The 21,878-nt window shown below is 40.7% G+C and overlaps 1 protein-coding gene across 1 annotated transcript; it reads right to left on the bottom strand.

The window, feature by feature from the left end:
- Positions 1–364: 364 nt before the first annotated feature.
- Positions 365–17,983, bottom strand: CCNB2 (cyclin B2). Its single transcript, XM_045530426.1, has 9 exons — positions 17,769–17,983; positions 15,008–15,136; positions 14,787–14,903; positions 8,430–8,600; positions 8,168–8,326; positions 6,405–6,641; positions 5,958–6,098; positions 1,721–1,831; positions 365–641 (listed from the first exon to the last, which is right to left on the bottom strand). The coding sequence occupies exons 1-9, from the start codon at positions 17,790–17,792 to the stop codon at positions 531–533; spliced, it is 1,200 nt and encodes a 399-aa protein (XP_045386382.1). The 5' UTR covers positions 17,793–17,983; the 3' UTR covers positions 365–530.
- Positions 17,984–21,878: the final 3,895 nt, after the last annotated feature.

The following is a 21,878-nucleotide window of genomic DNA, read 5'->3' as shown; positions in this document are numbered from 1 at the left end:
TTCCTGGTCCCAACCTATTTGAGAGAGAAACCTATCTGAGGGTTACTCTGGTGGTCATGGCCCTTGTGGGCCAGGCGTTCCTATGTCGGAATTAGCAGTTGAGTAGGTTCTAGAAAGGAAATTGTCATGGTTATTTTCTCATTTTAAATTTTCATAATGAATCAATCTATTTATATTCAAGAAGTTTATGAATTGGTTAGTGTTCACTGAAACCAAAATCTAGTTTTTCCCATTTGAGAAAATGATAGGTCATTCCCAGAGCCATAAAGGCAATAATATTTATAATAGCTCAAAAAGAAATCAGTCAAAGCAAGCTTCCATTGATTTTTTTCAGTATAGAATACACAAATAAATACACATGGGATACCTTAAGAAAAATCAATAGCTTTATTTTTCCTCAATATACATTTAGAAAATAGGTCTGAGTAGAGGTTTCATGAAATAGACCAGAGGACTATGTACAAAATCAAGAGTTCCAAACCAGTAGAAAAAGTGCAGAATGAGGCACTCATCCCTGAGGGACACGATGCCTAGGACCTTCCCATCAGCGGGGAGGCGAGGTCTTTGATGGCTTTTGAGTTCAGCTGCGGGATCGTGCTGATCTTCAGGAGCTTGCTGCTTGCATACTTGTTCTTGATGGCCTGCAGAGGAGCACATGTCAGACCCCCAGCTTACACCTCACTCAGGCTAAGTCACAAGTATCACAGGGCCAGAGCCAGAGCCTCCAGATGGTGTGATGATGCCCATCGCTGGAGCCAGGGAAAGCTCTGGGCCTATCACCTGTGCCTGACCACTTCCTTCCATCCCCAGTCACGAACAAACCCAGCTGGCAGCACAGGTGATGGGGGAACAAGTGATTTCAAGGTCCAAGGAGCAGGCTTTCTCTCGTAAGCTACCAGAGGGATGGGAGCTGTGTTTATGACACCTAAGTGCCACTAGGACACAACAGGCTCACTGGGACGGGCAGTAACTGGCAACAAAAGTGAGTGGCCACTAATGCTTAGCAAACCCCAGACTATCCTCTCAGGACTGAAGACCCATTACACTTCCACAAAGCAAACCATGCTGTGAGGACACTTGAGACTCTTCTGTGGTACAAATGCCTTGCTTGCTCTTTGTCCCCAGACCCTTAGTGTCACACAAGCACAGGAGAGCACTAAGTTTCCTCTGGCTCCTCCTCATAGGTGGGCCACACTGAGACACCACGCCTCCAGGATGCTTCCTGAATGGGCTCCTTCACCATGCTTGCTAACCACGTGCTTGTCGGTCACTGCTCCAAAAGCTCCTAGACAAAGGCCCTGGCTGGTATCACCTGAATACTCGAGACTTACGCATGCCATTTGAGGTGGGCCCTTGTTCTTCCCAACCACATGTCGACCAGCAGTCCCCTGCTTGCTGAGTGCCCTGCCCGGGATGCTACGAGCGTGGGGTAAATAAATGCATAGAACCCCTGGCTGGCTGTCCAGGAACTAGGCCCGGGCATGGTTAGCCGATCTACCTTGTTTCAAAGACAGCTGGCTTTCAGGGTTTATCAGTGTGCTCCATCTCCCACAATACCAGAAAAATACAAAGAAATCTGTGCTAAAACAGACTCTCATATATGCCAAGAATATATTTACATAAAAATGCAAACACACACACACACTTGCACACACACACATACTACACACAAAACCCACAATCTAATGCTTTCCATGGCTTAAGAAATAATAGTACTTACAATGAATTTAGTTAAGTTTTCATTTACTTTCACCACATTTTTGGCCATGTGCTGCATGACTTCCAATACTTCATTCTCTGTATATCCCGTGTAATATTGCTGCTTTAAGTTCTGAAACACAATGCACGGACAAGGAAGACATAATTGAGGGGCAAGATAAAGCCTCTACTTTTTTTTTTTTTTTTTTTTTGTTAAGAAAGAAAGTCTTGCTATATTGCCTAGGCTAGAGTGCAGTGGCATCACCATACTCGACTACAACCCCAAACTCTTGGCTCAAGTGATCCTTCAGCCTCCCAAATAGCTGAGACTACAGGTGTGCACCACCACACCCAACTAATTTTTGTATTTTTTGTAGAGATAGTGTCTCACTATGTTGCTCAGGCTGGTCTCAAGCTCCTGGTCTCAAGCAATCCTCCTGCATTGGCCTCCAGGAGTGCTAGGATTACAGGCTTAAGCCACCGCGCCCGGCCACCTCTACTTCTTTAGAAGAGTACATCTTACACATGCTGACATTACTTATATAAAAGCTGTAAAAGAATATTCTTACCTTCTGGAAATTCAATCACAGCCCTAACCACTACCACAGTATCAGCAAAGCTAAAGTAGCTGGTAAATGCAGGATGATTCTGGCCCTGAGACAGGGCTAAATTAAGACCTTATGAGGGCTGGCCGCAGTGGTTCACGCCTGTAATCCTAGCACTCTGGGAGGCGCAGGCTGGTGGATTGTTTGAGTGCTGGTGCTTAACTACACAGGTAGATCGTTGCCTACAGCACAGTTTATTTCTTCATTCTGAACCTCTGTCCCTGACTGGCAATGTGGATGTCTGAGTTCTTGAGCTCATAACAGCCGCGGCTGGGCAGGGCTTTGGTGGAGGCATGTGTGAAATGTGCCCAGCATTGTAAACGGGGCACTTCTTTGTTTGGTTTTTGTTCGTTTGTTTGTTTTTGGCTTTTTGTTTGTTTGTTTGTTTTTGGTTTTTGAGATGAGTCTCTCTCTGTTGCCCAGAGTAGAGAACAGTGACGTCATCGTAGTTCACTGCAACCTCAAACTCCTGGGCTCAAGCAATCCTCCTGCTTCAGCCTCCCAAGTAGGTGGGACTATAGGCACATGCCACCACACCTGGCTAATTTTTCTATTTTTAGTAGAGACAGGGTGTCACTCTTGCTCAGGCTGGTCCTTAGCTCAAACAATCCTCCTGCCTCAGCCTCCCAAAGTGCTAAGATGTTTGTTTTTGTTTTAACTCTGTGCCATTTTTCATCCCTTTCAGTGTGGAGGTAGAGTTAAGTATAAAAGCTTTGTTACGTGAGGTGCTCATACCTGTGCAACCTCTTTAAAAAGTAATATGGAACTGTTGGCACTTAATATAGCAAAGAGCCTCATAAAGTCTTTTTTTTTTTTTTTTTTTTGAGACAGAGTCTCACTCTGTTGCCTGGACTAGAGTGCCATGGCATCAGCCTAGCTCACAGCAACCTCAAACTCCCAGGCTCAAGTGCTCCTCCTGCCTCAGCCTCCCAAGTAGCTGGGACTAGAGGCATGTGCTACCATGCCTGGCTAATATTTTCTATATATATTTTTAGTTGTCCAGATAATTTCTATTTTTTTAGTAGAGATGAGGTCTCGCTCTTGCTCAGGCTGGTCTCGAACTCCTGACCTCGAGCGATCCTCCTTCCTCGGCCTCCCAGAGTGCTAGGATTACAGGCGTGAGCCACTGCGCCTGGCCCACACATAATTTTTGCTGTACGATTTGAAAGTGAGTTGCAGACATTATGGCATATCCCTTCTAAATGTGTCAAAAGCATGCCCTAAAAAGTATATTTTCCTATCTATCCACTATACCATCCTCACATATAAGAAATATCATCAATTCCATATCATCTAATATATTGTCAATATTCAAATTTCTCCAATTTTTCAAAAAATGTTTTTTATAGAGTTGGTTTTTTTTTTTTTTTTTTAGACCCAGGGTCCAATCAAGGTACACACTGTATATTTGGTTGTTGTGTCTTTAGTGTTTCTTAAATTTAAAACAAGCCCTACTTTCTTGGCTTTAAATGATGAATTTTTTTTTTAAGCCTGTAGGCTACTTTTAGAACACACATTCTGGATTTGTCTGGGTATTTCCTCATGATTTAATTCACATTAAACATTTTGGGCATGAATATTACATAGATGATAACATATATGTCTTACTGCACAAGAAGGCTCGGCAAATCAGGTGGTCCCACCACTGGTGATGCCGAGCTTAATCTGGGTTGGGGTGGTAACCACCAGGCCATTCCGTCATAAAGGTACAGCTTTTCAACAGAATTAGTAAGTATCTGTGCGATGGTATTTTGAGACCATGTGAATTATTTCATCTAACGATTTTTGCATTCACTGATGGTCTTTCTTGAATAAAGTATCACATTAGGAGTTGAAAAATAGTGGATTTCTAACTATTATTCTTTCTACTCTAATTAGCTGGTATTCTGATTTTTAAAAAAAGAGTCTCCTGCCCCTTTTATGTTTTGTATCATTATGGACCCATGAATCTTTTTTTAATGCATTATAATCTATTACTGACGTTATTCTTTTTAATGCTCAAATTTAGTCAGCCAGAGCCCTTTCAAACCAGTTCCTATGTCCTTTTGATATCACCTCATTGATCTTTGAGAATCTGCTTGATATCTGGCACAAACTGTTCTAGTACTTTCCCTGCTATGGCCCAGAAATCCACTATTTCACTAAGGAGCCCTCGTTGCTAGTGGGTAATGGGAGTTAGTACCCAAGGTGTGGGCACTAGGTAGTCTTACTTCTACTGGGTTGTCTTTGTTTCTAAGCCCTTTTGCTATGAATTTACTGTTATTTCCCAAACAGATTTAACATTATAGGGATTTTCCTTTTTTTCCTTTTTTCTATTTCCTAGGTGAGGAGCAACTTTTTGTTTTTAATTATTTAATATTTCATCTCTTTTTTCTTATAGTGAAAATTTTAGTTCTTAATAACATGAATATGTTTGCTTTACTGTACAATATATATAAAATAGTTTCAGAATTATAACATTACTATTAACAATAAACCTACTAAGTAAACTTTATGTTACCACTATTGGTCCTTTGTTTTGTCTAACTTTACATCCTACCAAGGATGCACAGGCAGAATGCTCTTTTCAAGTTACAGTATTTGAATTAATTCTTTCCTCTGTGTTCTGTTATCAATTTGATACATAGCTGCATTGTTTATTTCCACTTTGGGATTTGCATAAAACATTATATTGCTCAAAAGCAAAAAAAAGTTACATTGTATTACATAAAAGCCAATAAAAAGTTATAATCACAAGTCTTCCCCTCCTCAAGCTCTATCCTATTCCCACAGAACCCCATAGTACCCATTTTCATTAGATTCTGGTTTATTCCTTCTGCATTTTTTATAACATTAGCAAATACATAAATATGAATATATATACATACATACACACTTTCTTACATAAAACGTAAACTACTGAATACAATTGTGTGGGAGAATGGCTCCAACATGCTGCCCTCGTGACTTTGCCTGTCCTCATACAGGCCAAGGCTTGAACCACAGTTGCTCTGTCCTGGCAAAATGCTTTATGATCCTCCTGCAACGGGAGGAGACGGCAGGCTTGGAAGCAGCTGCCTCCCAGCCACCTCCCGCTCACCTCGCTATCACCCCTGGGAGACCGCTATGAGACAGTTTCTTCTCCCCTCCTAGGTTCTGATGAAGCTTTCTGCTCTGCTGCAGGGCATAGCTGCAGGCTCTAGAACTGCCTCTTCCACCACAGTGTATGCACGACTTGCATTGCAGTCACCCAGCTCCTTTTGTTTTTGTGTCATCCTTTTTGGCATGTGAGACAAGGACCCAGGGAGCTGGCATCTTTGGCTAACTCGTCTAAAGCTAAAATGGCTCATTCTATTTTTACTGGCTAAATCAGTCAGGCCTTGGCCTTGCTTTGTCTGGTGTGCTTGACAACTAGCTTGTTTCACATAACAAAATATCCACGAAATCATATATATCAGTTCTTAGTGGCCTACCTCATTCTTTACAACTCTAAAATACATTTGTGCACCTTGGTATAGTCGACTCGCCCCTGTTTAAATTGTTCCAAGCAGCTTTCCTTTTAGACCTTTGGACTTTTAACATTTGCTTCAAGGATAATGTGAAAATGCTAAGGGGTTTCATATCATGAGGGCCTAAAATATAGCCTGATTAATTTCTCCTAAATCCTCCACTTACCCATTTTCCTTGGCCTAGAACCTTCTGAGACAAGCAGGAAGCGGCTGCTGCTACCTTAGAAGGGTGATAATGCACCATGTCATAGTCAATCAGAGTCAGCTCCATCAAATATTTGGCTAAAGTATGCTGTTCGACATCAACCTATAAAAGAGCAGCCAGGGACAGTAAGAATCACAACTGTTATTACTATCTTGCAACATGCTGGGTAAAGGCCTAGGAACTCAAATTCACTTAACTCTCTTATCCTTTTCAAGAACTACCCTATTCCACGATATGTTATAGACCCAGAACGTGAGGACTTTTCTCTTACATTAAGAACTTAAGATACGCATTAAGACTTATCTAAAGGATGCTTCGTATAAATTCATAAGCTTTCCTCTAATTAGGTCAATGTTTCTGGGATAAGACATCAAGCAAAATCCCTCCTGGAGAGTTGGAGGCACTTACCTCCCCAGCTTTCGATGCTCGCCTTAAAAAGTGTAGTGGCAAGGGTCTGCCCAACTCAAATTTCAGTTCTTTCAAAATTAGAATTTCCATTTCTCGGATTTGGGAACTGGTATAAGCATTGTCTGTGATGTAAACAAAGTCTTCAATATTTGGAGAAAACATCTCCTCATACTTGGAAGCCAAGAGCAGAGCAGTAATCCCAACCAGTTGAAGCTTTTTACGTGAAACTGGCTGAACCTAATTGAAAACAAATGTGTCAAAAGTCACACTTAACAAGAGGATTTAGGCTCTGGGTGGGAGAAAGGAAAAGGAGCAAAGTTCTGGAGAAGTGCATGTCATCTCTGCTCATGGCTCTCTCGAGGGCACACGAGACCTGAATATTCAGAGTAGGTTCCACCACTGACCATGGCAGCCGTCTATAATTGAGTACTAACTCTGTGCCAGGCACAGTGCTAAGATGCTAACACATCATCTCAGCCAATGCTGACAAAAATCCTAGGAAGTACAGATTTTATCCTTAACTACAAAGAGGTGGCCTGAAAAGAAATCTGGACACCAGCCCAACATCATTCAGTGGCTGCAGGGAAGAGTCCAAGCTTGATGATCAAGCTCCTAGGCACTCTCCCTCCCTCACTGTCCTGACTCAAGTGTCAGTGGCAGCGTGACCTGGCACTCAGGATGGTCTGAATTGAGATGAGTCCAAAGAAAAAAATTTAGTGGAAGGCACAAACATTTCCTTAATCCTCACCAAAAGCATACCCATTATTCAGCTTGAAAAATCTTTCACCAATGCTTCAGAGTCCAGGGAAAATCTCAGTCTAGGGTAAAAGTATTTCCCTTAATTTCCGTTTTTTTTTCCCCAGAGTGGAACTTTGCTTTTCTTGCTTCAACTCTCATTACTGAAAATCTACCTAAAATGTTATGCTTTCCTACCCAAAGAGCAATGCATACTGAAAACCACGGAATCCAAAGTCACTTAGGATTTTGCAATATCTCAGTACCACTATTATAAGCATACTTATTACTATATTGTTTGGGCCGAATTTGTACTTGACCTAAACCCATATCATGAATGTTGACTTTTAGTAACTAAATCCTATCTGTAGGACTACCATGTGGTAGGTAACACACTAGCGAGTCATGGCTGGTGTCTCCCCCACAGGTCAGTGTCTGCATTACCAGTTGGAAAATACACTGAAGACCACGTTTGCCTCTCAGCTTATTTTCTTACATTCCTCTTTACTTTACACCCTACATTCTCAACCCACTCCACACACATACCCCTGCTGCTTTTTAAAAACAGTTCTTCCACCTTCCTCTTCTATGGTGATTCAGCACCACAGCTGGCTGGAAACTTTGAGGTTTTCTAGCCAAACTCTTCATTTTTCCAATGAGGAAGCTTAACACCAAAGAGCACCCAACTATGGAAATTGTGCATGTAGGCCTGGAAAACCAGCATCCAAAGGCACCACAGGCTTCAGATTGACTTTTGGCCCACCTGTGGAATATTTCTCTGATGAAAGACTGTGGTACGCAGTATCTCCTCCCCCAAGCACATTTTAAAGGCTGACCTTCCAGAACTGCCTGGTGTTAGTACCACCAAAGGCTTAACACACTTGGACTACTGCCCTTTCTAGCACCTGAAGTTCTTTGGCTTCTCACAAATTGGCTTTTGGTCCCTTCTTCAGAGGTACCCCACCTTAGCTTTCTATCTCCAAAGTATAAATGCAGTCCTGGCATGAAGTCCTTGAAGCTACACTTACCTGTAAAAATCGATCCATAATGGCAATGCACATGTACAGAGTCTCCTGCAGAAGCCTAAACTTGGAGTGGACTTGAACCAGCCAGTCCACTAGGATAGCACGCATACGTCCATTTATATCTCTTCCATCTAAGAAATGCGGGTTTATAGATTGCAAAACCTGTTGGTGGAATTAAGAGTTTAAAAAGCTGACCTCATTTCCTTTCCAGCTGTGCGGCAAATACCACATTGTTTGCTCAACCAAAACACAAAGGCCCACCCACCTCAAGCTGCCTGAGATACTGGTAAATATCCTTAACGTAGTCACTGCAGAGCTGAGGATTCTCCCAATCTTCGTTATCAATATCCTCGATTTTGCAGAGCAAGGCATCGGAAAAAGCTTGGCAGAGGTTCTCTTCCTTCATGGAGACATCCTCAGGTATGGAAGAAAGACCCTACACCAACAAATTAAAGCAGGCGTGTTACTACCTTGGGAGCACCCTAACTACAAATACACGCAGAGCCACCTGGCTTAAATATACATATCATATGCACTTTGAATTCGGTTAAAGCCAAAACAAATAAATTTCATAGTAAGAGGTGAATAATTCAAGATATAGTAGATGAAGTTCTTAGAGAGAGACTTCTATTGAAAACTCTCTAGCTTCACTCAAAGTGAAACCCTAGGTCCTCCCAGCAGCCTAAAAACTCTATATAATCCACGATCTTGCCTCACCTCTTCCCTGGCTAACCCTTCTCCTGCTTCTCTCCTTTTGGTTTGCTTCGCTCCAGTCTCCTGGCCCGGCCTCCCTCACTGCAGGCAGCCCCTCCACCCAGACTGCTTTTGCCCCTGGTACCCACATGGATAATTCCCTAACCTTCTTCAAGTTTTGCTTAAATGTCACCTGCTCAGTGAGGTCTATCCTAACTCCTATTTAAAATCATCACCTGCCTCCAATCTCTGTCTCCCCACCCCACATGTCTCATCTCTCTGCATTTTTCTCTCATAGAACCTATAGCTTTCAATATTCTATAGAGTTTATTTATATGTGTACTATCTACCTCTGCTAGAATATAAGCTCTATGAGCTTACATTTATTTATTTTAATTTGTTTTGCCCACTAAGGTACCTCAAACACCTGTATAATCCCTGACACATAGATGCTCAATAAATGAAAGAAACTTGGGTTCAGACAGTACTGGAGCTGATCGTTCACTTTAGCTGTGGCCTCTTCTGCAAGCATAATGTTTTCTTCTCTCCAACTAAGTTACTTTAAATTGAAAAATTAGCAACTAAAATGCAGAAAAGCACATTCCAGTCTATGAATAAAATAGGATGAGCAAGCAAAGACTGAGCAAGTATACAATGAGGTATTTTATTTTCTTATGCTAAGTGGGTGATTATTTATAAAAATCACACAAAAATGTACAAAGTCAGTTAAAATAAGTAGTAATGAAGTATAGATAAATCATTGCTTTTAAAATAAGAGGTACTTCTCAAAGTGACATGTAACAGGATGCTAGGCTATATGAATATATATTAAGGTAATAAAATATAAAAAGGTTTATGATAAAAATAATTTTAATTTACATTAAAGTACAACGATTATAATTTTTAATCTTAGAGGCAAATACAACAAAAAATAGCAGTTCAAAACATGCCCTTCCCTCTTAAATCAAATGTCTTAAACTGAAGAAGGACCAAGTGAACAAGAGACACGTAGGTATGCATGCCATTTATTCAAGAATTAGAGAGCCTCAAGAGGCTAGAACGAATGAGAAGAGGTACATGGGGTACCAAGAGGGTAAGACCTTAAGGAAGACAAATAGGTAAAAGGAAAGCAAGTGCAAAGTGCCGGGGGAAGCACAGAAAATAAAGGCAATTCTGGGAACTGCAAACTGATTCAGGATGGCAGGAGGATAGTATGTGAGGTATGAGAAAATGGGCTGGAAAGGTGAGTAAGAGCCCTGCTAAGGAGTTTAGATTTTTATCAGAAGGTAAAGAGAAACCACTGAAGGAATTTAGCAAGGGTGACTGGAATCAGATGTGCTTTTTAATAAGCATACATAGCTTCAGTTTAAGGTTAGCTTTTTCAAGGAAGAGCATTATCACCCTCCCTAGGAAGGGCAGTCAGTACCAGGAAGTCTGTTTTAAGGAGTCAGAGGTTATCATGTTCTTCATGTGCTGTCATAGCAGTTTGAAGTGTTTATCTATGTCCTATTCAGAAGTGCACTTGCTCAGGGCTTTAATTTAGAATTGCTTGAAAGCATTCCTTTTGAACTCCAACATAATTTAATTATCATAAGTCCCTTTTTAAGTTTCCATTCATCCGTTCAGGTAGTTGCCTAAGCCCTAAGGGCCAACTGTGCAATCTTCTGTCCACTGTCCGCTGCATGTAAAGTTTAAAAACCATACCAACAAGTTAACTGTCATAAACTTTTGAATGGCAAAAGTGATCGGTGAATAAAAACCTTCAAACTAGATTAATGAATGAGTTCTGTGGGTTGTCAGAGACAACTGAAAAGTCAGATCAGAAACAAAGATGTGAAATTTGGCTTCACTTGAGAAGGTCCTGTGAGGAGTGTGAGCACAGGCTACTGAAGTTCTCCTAGTGGTGCCATTTACTGAGTTGGAACTGCTGAGAGGATGGACTACTATTAATATGCAAATATATAGGTATTCACACAAGTTTTGATAAAACCCAGAATCCTTTTATTTAATAAATTTATGATAAACAATGTCAATTAAGTGCAAAAGGGAATGACTCCAAGAAAAAATGTTGATTCCAGACAGTTCATGATTCATAGCAATAAACATGTACGTCTGCATACATAGGCACACACAATTACAGAAAGGCAATCAGTTACTGTGATTAGCTTTAGGAATGCGAAGAAATGGAAATTTAGGGTAGTAACAATGAACTGACCTTTTATTCTTTTTTTTTTTGAGACAGACTCTCACTATGTTGCCCGAGCTAGAGTGCCATGGCGTCAGCCTAGCTCACAGCAACCTCAAACTCCTGGCGTCAAGCAATCCTATTGCCTCAGCCTCCCGAGTAGCTGGGACTACAGGCATGCACCACCATGCCCGCCTCATTTTTTCTATATATTTTTAGCTGTCCAGATCATTTCTATTTTTAGTAGAGATGGGGTCTCGCTCTTGCTCAGGCTGGTCTCGAACTCCTGACCTCGAGCGATCCACCCGCCTCGGCCTCCCAGAGTGCTAGGATTACAGGCGTGAGCCACCGCACCCGGCCTAAAAAAGTAACTCTTTTTCAAAAAATAAGAACAGTTGTACTTATTTCCCTTTTATATATAGTTTTTGTATTAGGGGAAGTTAGGCCATTAAACATTCTGATACTTGAATAATGACCATCACTAAATTTGGTATTTAAATCAAATCTGTCAATCCAAACCCTCATCTGAATTTCTAGCTGCAACTCCCCAGTACATCTCTTAAGCTTGCATCTCTCTCATGCTAGACGGAACACACCCTTTTACTCCTAGATTTCCCAACTTAACTGGGCGCTACCTGGGGGCAGAATCAACGGTTTATTCAACTTGTTTCTCCAGTGCCCAGCAAACAAGGGACTACTAGAAAGCCTTCTCCTTCCTTTCAAACTACTCAGAGTTTACCAAAGCCTCGTTACTCAGCAAAAACCAGTTTTCTCTAAGAATTGCAGGATAATAAGCTTCTGTGAATGGCTAGAACTCTTCCATGGGTTTAGCCAAGGCCCTTTGTGATTCAGTTGCACCATCTGCTACAAAGCAAGAAACCTGCCCTCCAGTTTTGCAGAAGGGATAGTATGAATTCGGTTAGAAGTCTGGCAACATCTACTTTCATAGATACATGGCTTATATTATAAGCTTTCCAGGAAATTTGTGAGAAACTGTGTACTCAAATGGCATTTCTACAACTCCAGGAATTGGCTATAAAGGAAAAGTGACAACCCTGCAGATACAGCAGGTGACAAAGTAAAGCCAGAGGAACTCACCTGCCAGAAGGTAAGGTTCCACCTAAATTGTGAACTTAATGGTCCCTTCACTATGTTTCTCAGAGAGAAATGTATTTGAATTGGAAATAATTATTCATTAATCCCTGATAACTTCTGGAACTAGAACATCCAGCTACATGTTTCAACCACAAAAGTGATTTTTATATGAACTGAGCTATAGGTCCATAATGCTTTAACTGAAACACAGTGGCCTCGATATGTCAGGAAGCTAGAGAAAACGTAGTCGGCCCAGGAGATGTGGAGTAAAGGGAACACCGAAAGGGTGGAGCTGTAAAGGTCACAAGAGGAAAAAATTTTTTCTTTTGTTTCTTTCATAACATTTTATTAAAAATTGATCTTTTGTCTTCTCTAACTCGAACAGTAATATGTACCTGTGGTAAAAGTCTGAGAATTTTAAGGAAGAAAATGAAAATCAATCTTAAAGCCCAACATAACAATCAAAAATAACTACCATGAATTTTTGCATATAAATGCACATAATTATTATAAAAGCAAATCTGGGGTTGCACTGTATATATTGTGTTATAATCTGATTTTTCCACTTAATGTTATAAGCATTTTCACACCTTTAAATATTTTACTAAATTTATGGGTGTATAGTATTTCATTAAATGGATTTAACTGACCTCCTAATATATTGCTCTATTATATAAGAGATATTCATTACAGCACTATTTAAAAGTCCTTGACTATCCCTCTGATCGTTTTCTCTGCATAAATTATAAAACCAGACTTACTAGGTATTGAGAATAATCATTTGAAATATACTGCCAAATTGCCTTTCTGCAACATGGGAGGAACCACATTCAGCCACCCACATAAAATGCTGCACAATGGTCAAGAGATCAAGGTCTGAAACCTGGCCTTTGGGTTTGGCATTCAGGAGGTTACTAGAAACCTTCAAGGGAAGGCCTCTTAAAGGAAGGTGGATCTTGAGTATTTGTTCTGAGCTTCAGTTCTCGATTTGAAGCCCGTTTCTCCTGTCTCCTAAACAGCAACATGCTTTCAACTACCATCTCTATGGAGAAAGCTCACGAGTCTATTCCTCTCCTTCAGATGTTGCTGGAAGATTTCCAACTGTACTTCCAGGTGGATGTCCTTCTGTTACCTCAACAAATCTACAGCCAAATAGGACACCTCCAAAGCTACCTTCCACCCCTGACTTTCCTATTTAAATTTATTCCATAAATGGTTTATTTAATATTCAAGTGCTTAAGGTCCCACTCCACTTGTCCAAGCAATGTATAGAAAGTATTCTTTCTAAATATAGGATAATGTTCCTGACAGGAGCTCTAGTACATACTAACACATTTGATGTTATTTCTTAGCACCTCATATTTATACTGGTGCATGGGTAGGCACTTACAGGAGATCTGGGCTGGTTCAAAAACTCATCAGCTCTTCTTGGACAACTGTAAAACCTCCTAACGTACTTTCTTCCATAACCACCCTACACTGTTTTCATCATTTCTCTCCTCAAAACTTTTTCAGTTTCTTCATTGCCTAATGGGATAAAATCCAAATTCCAAGGCCTTCAAATCCGAACACAACCTTCTTCCCAACCTTATCTTCTGCTTCTTCACACAATCCTTCTGACTCAATTTGGACTTGCAGACTACTTGACCAAAGGACGTGAGTATAGGCCCATTTCCACTTTGGTGCCTTGACTTTCGTTGCTGCTTTGTTCCCCAAAAAGGTTCCCTTTTCTAACAGCTTCTCTTTCTCTAAAAATCCCACTCATTCCATGAAGTCTCCTCTGACCACTCAGATCCCTTAGTGTTGTCTCCCTTCTTTGGGTGCACGTTCCCAGGGACCACATTTATGTCTACCCTAGCCATTTGACATTCAGTCATATATTGCCCAGCGGCATCTAATATCATTCCTTGGGATTACTAATTTAATTTTCAGGTACATATGCCCCTTCTAGATAAGTCTCCTAAAGGCAAGATGTCTCTTTAGCAGCCTTAACACAGCCAGATATGTATAGTAAGTGCTCAATATACATGGTTCTTTAATATAGGCAATGTTTTATTTTCAAAAATTTCAAACATACAGTATATTTTTTTTGAGCTAAAAAGAGTGAAGTAGTTATTGTTATATTCTCAGCACCTACAATAGTGCCTGTCTCAGTAACTGCACATGTAATTTATGAATGAGAGCATGTATAAACTTGAACATGGTAGAAGGTAAACAGGCCAATGGGTCCATTAGCATTCTAACTCCAATTGAGCTAACCAATCGTGGCGACTATAATTTATCAACATAGAATTTTGGTATTACCTTATTTTTACATGAGTTTGGGTCTCAAAATTGTGAATTTCTAAAGCCTTCAGGGGCAAGTTCATTCTTATGGTGGATTTTTTTTACAACTCACCAAATTTTACTCTGAGATCACTAGATTTATTTGGGTATTAAGGTAATTAACTTTATTATTCAAGGTCATAAAATTAAATTACGTGCCATCACCTAAAAGGTATATATATTCATTTCCTACACTGTTGCATCAAAGTAGAGCTCTAGCTATGAATACTTTTCAAAAGTTGCAGTGATGATAAAGGCACCCTTGCAGTATGGCTAACCACAGGCTACCTCTTTAAGTGTGTTTGTAAATTCAGAATTTCCTACCTTTGGAGCTAACATTTCCATCTGGACTGGTTTCACAGAAGCAGTAGGTTTTAGTTGTTTGTTGACATTTGTTGTTTTGGTGGGTTGAACTGGTACTTTGGTGTTGTTCTGAGCCTTCTACAAGGAAAAAGAAACACAGATAGGGCAAGACAGCCAATGTTCTGACTCAGTGCTGTACAGAATCAGCCTCTGTGTGCACATTCAGTCCCCACGGTTGTTACCTTAGCTACTTGTGCTGCTCTGGTTGTAACTTTATTTCCAATTTCTTCAAAAACTGCACGCCTAATAGTCACATGACTCTTAGCTTTAGAATTAACTCCTCCGTCAATATTCTCCACATCACTGGACACCTAAAAAAAAAAGTTAATGAGGCATTGAGACAATTCAAAATACTTTGCTAATGTCATATACTCAAATTTAGAATTACTTTGGGAAAGGTGAATATGCCAAGATTTGCAAGAGAGAAAAGGTACATTTTAGGAAGTCTAAAAATGTTATTTGTGATTGATTACATCATTCTAAATTAGGTAAATCACTCATGCACCTTATCTGTAATAAAGATCCTCCCACAAACCTTGCAAAACTATTTTGAGTATTCAAGTGGGCCTGTAAGAGAACTTCAAAGCTTCACAAATAAGTGATTATTTCTCATACAGCACCCACATCACTTGTTAGAGATCCCTGTAAATTAAAGCCATGGAGTTAAAAACTTGTTTTACAGAGATTGGTAACAAGTACAATTAAGATGAAAAATTAAAAATCTGTAATATTAATCATTAGTAATAGGTCTGGCTGTTGAAAAACCAGATGTTTAAAACCTAAACTAGATTTGATTCTTATGCCATCCTATAAATAAGAAATGCTCCTGTAGACATGATCATTTATTTATTTATTTTTGAGACAGAGTCTCCCTCTGTTGCCTGGGCTAGAGTGCAGTGGCATCATCATAGCTCACTGAAACCTCAAACTCCTAGGCTCGAGTGATCTTCCTGCCTTAGCCTCCTGAGTAGCTGGACTACAGGGACACACCACCATGCCAGCTAAATTTTCTATTTTTTTTTTGTAGAGACAGGATCTGTCTATATTGCTCAGGCTGGTCTCAAACTGCTGGCCTCAAGCAATCCTCCTGCCTTGGCCTCCCAGAGTACTAGGATTATAGGAGTGAGCCACTGCACACGACCAACATGATCTTTTAGAAACACAGCTTTTAAAAATGATATCACCATAGTGTGGAGCCTCCTCTCTTATATTAAGGATACTTAGAATCAAAGTAGTTTTCTTGGGTAATATAGTTTTAGATCTAAAATTCAGGGAAAGTTGGAATTGTATGAAATAAAACCTCTTAGTTGACCTTTAACCTGCTTTACACAGAACGTGCTTAGAAACAAAACTTGCAAGAAAAAGCAATTCATACAAAAAAGTTTATTTTACTATACAAGTGATAAACATTTCATGAGAAAAAACAACATGTCCTACCCCTGGGAGTTGGGGGTCCTAACCCTAACAGAACTCCCAACAGGGGGTTTGAGTGGATCTACCACAATAGACAGAGAGGCCAGGGAAAACTCAACCCTTCCCTGAATGGAAAGAATTTGACTATTAAATAACATCATAGGATAAACTGGTTAAAAATTACTTGTCAGACTTAGATCCATAACAGGATATGAATTAAATACTAAATGTACTCAACCTGTGAGGATTCTCAAAAGTCACACTGTTCAATTTTTCCAGTACCATTTGCCAATTTAAAAAAGCGTTTGAGGCCGGGCGCGGTGGCTCACGCAGGTAATCCTAGCACTCTGGGAGGCTGAGGTGGGCGGATCGTTTGAGCTCAGGAGTTCAAGACCAGCCTGAGCAAAAGCAAGACCCCGTCCCGTCTCTACTAAAAATAGAAAGAAATTATCTGGCCAACTAAAATATATATAGAAAAAATTAGCCGGGCATGGTGGCGCATGCCTGTAGTCCCAGCTACTCGGGAGGCTGAGGCAAAAGGATCGCTTGAGCCCAGGAGTCTGAGGTTGCTGTGAGCTAGGCTAACGCCACGGCACTCACTCTAGCCCGGGCAACAGAGCGAGACTCTGTCTCAAAAAAAAAAAAAAGATAAAAAAGTGTTTTGAAAGTTTAATGCTTATGGGTTGAAGCCTGGTAATGTGACTAAGTTTAAATTCATCTGGAAGGGAAAATTGGCAGCTTTTAACTAGATAGCCAGGATGATGGAACTCAGGTGTGTCATGGTCCTCTAATTTTCAACAAAGGAAAAGCAGATCCGGGTACAATTCAAGCCTACTGGAAAAGAATACCCAAATACCATAACACTTTGATTATTGCTAAGATGAAATAATGAATTTGGACCCTTTTCTCTGTCTGCCATATTGGTCCATATCGTATGCAAAATCTCTATTACACTTAAGAAATTATTTTTTTAAGGGGACAAACCCACACATTAGTGAACTTAGCCTGGAAGACTTAGTATGTGGAAATAAATGGCAAACTCATACAAAGCGAAATGTGAAAAATCTGAAAAACAGCCATGGCTGTTGCTTGATCAAATATGCAGAAAATTTTACTGCCTACAGAATTTCTTCCGTACCCCCTTCTCCCCACCCCCACCATAGATCTTTTAGTTGGCAAGGAGTTATGAGAAAAGGGGAAGGAAACCCCAAGAATCTGCATCTAGATAACTCTCAACAAAGAGCACACGGGGATCGGGAGGCTCACTTGACAGGTGCCACCTCCGAAACACTTGCCTACACTTCTCCCACCCGGGGCCGGGAGAGGGAAGTGGAGGGCGGAACCCAGGCTGGGAGAGGCCGGCCAGAGAGGACCGGCCGCAGGGCCCGGGACGCGGGGGAAGCAGGGAGCCCCGGAGAAGGGAAAAACAGGCCCGGTTGGGACCAAGCAGCTCAGAGCAGAAAAGAGAAGCGAGAGGAGGGTTATAGGGCTCAAGGCCCGGCCGCCAGAGGGGCCGCCGGGCACACTCACCGTCGGGCGTCGGAGCAGCGCCATGAGGGACGGGGAAGGCACGAGAGCCAGCCCGGCCCCGGGAAGGACGCGGACCGGAGAGGGAGGGCACTGGCGTCCGCGGCGCCGTTAGGGCTGCACTGCGAGCCCACACCGCTGGGGATCTTCGGCGATGTCGCCTCGTTCCAGGATTCAAATACCGCGTCGCTCGCGTCCCATTGGGCGGCCCCGCGCACAGCGCGCTCTTCTCATTGGTTAAGACCGAGGCATTCCCGCATGCTGGTTGGCTGAATTTTCGTAGCCCCGTTTGGTTGTCATAACAACTGGTTGGGTTTCTTTTTTTTTTTTTTTTTGCTGCTATTGTTGTTTTCCTGCCTACAGTCTTTTTAAAAAAATCCCGGTCTCTGAGATAAACAAAAATGAAGTGTCTCATTGGGAAAACAGACGTAGGACGCCTCTGAATCTTGACAAGGCCTCATCTACGGATGTTTCTCGGCGTCTATACAGGGTGGGCGGAAGTTGGTTCTAGGGACTATTCTGGAAATGCATTTCTGACCTTTGGTCCTGTTCCGGAAACGCTGAGTTGGAGTTTAGGTTGTGGTGGCCTGGGTCGTGGGATGGGCGCCTCGGGTTGTTCAGGGCTGGGTGTGTTAGGTGATTGAGACTCAAACGTGTGCTAAAGGAGAGGGAATTGTAGCATTTATTCAAAAACTAAGATTCCCAAAAGAGGCAAAAAAAAAAAAAAAGTAAAAGCGATTTGCATGATTCGTGATTCATCATGGAAGCTGTCCGTTGTATTCCCAGTACCTAGTCCATTGTTTGGCATGTGGTTGGGGCTCAATAAATAGTCGTCGCATAAATGATTCTATGATGTGATAAGATTTAGAAATGAGAAACAAGATGTGACGCCAGTCTTGAGCAGAAGCGTAGGAGGATCAGGGAAATCCAAAGGAAACAATATTAAGTTTGCCCAGGAAAAGAAAAGCAGGTGATGAAAAAATAAGAGGAAAAGAAAAGTGAGATTAAAAGGAAAGGGGAGAGGAAAGGAAAGGTCTAACGCCCATGGTAAAGACAGTGGAATGACTCTTTTTAAAATCTACCTATTTATTTATTTAGGTTGAAACAACCTTCAGGATGGAATGACTGTTGATACCTGGTTCCATCTAAGAACTTGAGCAAGCCTTCCCATCACTCCTACCCTTCCCTCCAAATGGTTTGCCTCTCAGTTACTTTAGTACTAATGATCAGTGTGGGTGCATGAGCCTTAAAGTTGAGTGATCTGGATTAAATTCCTTCTCTTCCCCGAATCCCTTTTGGTTGTAGGGCATCTGACATTTCTGAACTTGTTTCTTCTTCCTTAAAACAAGAATAATTGCAGCTATTATGTTGAAAGCTGTTAGGGTATCTATCATCCTGTAACTAAAAATGAGGTATCATATGGAAAGATCTTAGAAAAATAAAAATAGATCTGTTTTAGTGTACTGGGGTTGTGAGTAACATTATTATATTTTTGCCTTATTGGTCCTTGTCTGAAGGGTTAAAACATTTCTTAATAAGATAATCTAAAGAGGGGGGTGCAGAAAAGACTGTAATAGTTGAATTTGTACAATGTGGTGTTATCAAAAAGATCCAACTATAAAAGTACAATTCTTGCCAACTCACAGTTAGGGCTTTGGAAATAGAAATGTTATGAATGGTAAAGTGCTTTATTAACTGATAAACAGTCGTTAAAGACAAAACTATGTCTTCAAGTTCAAAACAAGGAGGGGGAGACACATAGGAACAAAAACTATTATAAGAGGCAGAACCTGTAAAATACTAAGCACAGAGGAGATTCATTACAAATGGGGGTAGATGAAGGAAGGCTTACTAGAAGCGAGCATTTGAGCTGAGTTTTGAAGGAAGAGTTAGATGTTAGCAGGCAGAGATGGCAAAGGCATTCAAAAAAAAAGGAAAGGAATAAATGTGGAAAAACAGAAAGTGGTCTGAGGCATATGGATCCATAAGAATGTTAAAGACAAAACTGCAAAAGATCTCAAAGGTGAAAAATCACAGAAAGTTTTTAAGGATATTGACTTGGTCAGAACTTTGCTTTAGAAAGCTGACCCCTGGGGCTGCAGCATGAAGGATGGATCATAGTGGATTTGAAAACTAAAATTTTTCCAGGTAAGATGGAAAAAAAAAACCTGACTTGGATGAGTGTTGAGAATGAAAAATGGAAACAGATATGTGAAGCATTTCTGGAGAAATGACAGAACTTGGCAAATGACTGAATGTGTATGATGAGGGAAAACTTTAAGTAGGGTGACTTAAAAGTTTGGAGTGATTAGGTTAAAATTTTCTCCCAAAAGTTTACCTAAACTAAGTTATAAATAAAAATAACTTTCATTGCTAATTACTTTGGGAAGACAGGCAGCTCAGTCGTTTATCTTAGAAAAAGAGAATGTTTCCTCCCGTCTTACTTGCACCCATCTTTACTTACCAGTTTCACCTTGACCAACAGGTCAACATTATGTATCCCATGGTTGTAACCAGGTAACCTAGTACTGGCTGGGCAGGGTGCACGGGTAAGTCCTACTCTAGGGCCTATTGGATAGTCAGAAGCAGGGAGATTCAGAGAGGTGGAAAAGAACACCTTTCTAGTGCCTTCATGAGCCTCCACTCAAAACAATGTTTTAAATCTGGACCTTTGAAACTTGTGAATTACCCAGGTTTTTTTTTGTTTGTTTTTTTTTTTTAACCGACCAAATGCCTTCTATAAGCAAAGCACTATACTACTTAAGAGAAAAAAATGGCATAAAAACTGAGTTCCTACCCTATGGTGCTTAAAATATGATGATAAGGTGCATGAAAGGATAACGGTATAATTTATTCATCCTTAAATAAAAAGTGGGTAAAAATAAAAAGTCTTGAGAGTAATAAACCATTGACTCAGAGTTTTTAATGTTATGCTGTTCGATTATTCATGTATTTCCCATTCTCTATTACAATAGATAAAAATCATGAGGCACTCTAATTTTTGTATCATATCCTAATCAGCTTTAGTGGAATGTCTCAGTCAGCTTATCAAGTTGACTTTTAGGTAACAACCCTAATTGTGGGCTAAGGTGTGCCTATGTGCGTACAGGCTATGCAGATGCGAGAGTCAGTCTCCCTCATGGATAATAAATAGAGTCTGTGGCTCATTTCCCTTCAGTCTGTATCCCTTTTCCAGTTTATGCCAATTACCTTCTGTTTCCACACCAGTCTTTTAGGAAACCCATACTCCCTTACAAAATACCACCATTCCAAGACCTAACTCATTATATGAGTTCGGAAGTAATTCTATACTTTGTAATATTCAGATCACATTGGAGTGATGTTCAGTTGTAAGTATCATACTTTGAGGAACATTAATAAACTAGAAGTATCCAGAAAATGGCGAAAAGAATGATTAAGAGGTTTAAGATCAAGTTTAAACAAAAACAAGAGTACTTGGGGAAGACATAGATAAATCAAGATAGCTGTCTTATAATATCTGAAGAGCTAGCATACAGCAAGGAACCAGATTTATTTTTGTATTGCTTTAGAATATAGAGTAAGACCCTATGACTGAAGTTATAGGAACCCCTGCCAAAGTAAAATAACTGTCTAATGGTTGTATCGGCTTACAAAAACAGATGTGGTTTTCTCAATAAGTAATGAACACCCCATCACTGGAAGAATAGAACCAGAGATATAATAATTGTACAAGGGGACTTAAAAAGTCTGTGGAAAAATGGAATTAAAAGATAAAAAATATAACTTTATTTCTCAATATAAGCTCCATCAAGTTCAAGGCACTTTTGTGAGCAGTTGTACTAGCCATTTAGTTCATCCCTGAAGAACAGAGGTCCTGGGAATTAAACCATGTCAAGGCAGTCTTTATTTGACATTATTAACTGAAGAAAAATGGTTCCCTTTTTCTTTTTGGTTGAGTAAAAGTCAGCTGACTCTTTATTGCTCGAAGGGCAGGGGTTCAGGAGCTCTTGGTGGAGCAGTGCGCTTCCTCTTCACCGCAACAGGCTTCTGGTTGCACAGGATGTTGCCGGGCCTGTGGATGGGGCCACGTGCAGATTCACAGATCCGGCAGTACTGATGCTTGCGGATCAC

Source organism: Lemur catta, chromosome 1 (genome assembly GCF_020740605.2).
Source record: "Lemur catta isolate mLemCat1 chromosome 1, mLemCat1.pri, whole genome shotgun sequence".
In the NCBI taxonomy this organism is placed as follows: domain Eukaryota; kingdom Metazoa; phylum Chordata; class Mammalia; order Primates; family Lemuridae; genus Lemur; species Lemur catta.
The sequence above is the reverse complement of the archived record's forward strand: the minus strand, read 5'-3'. Positions and strand labels throughout refer to the sequence as shown.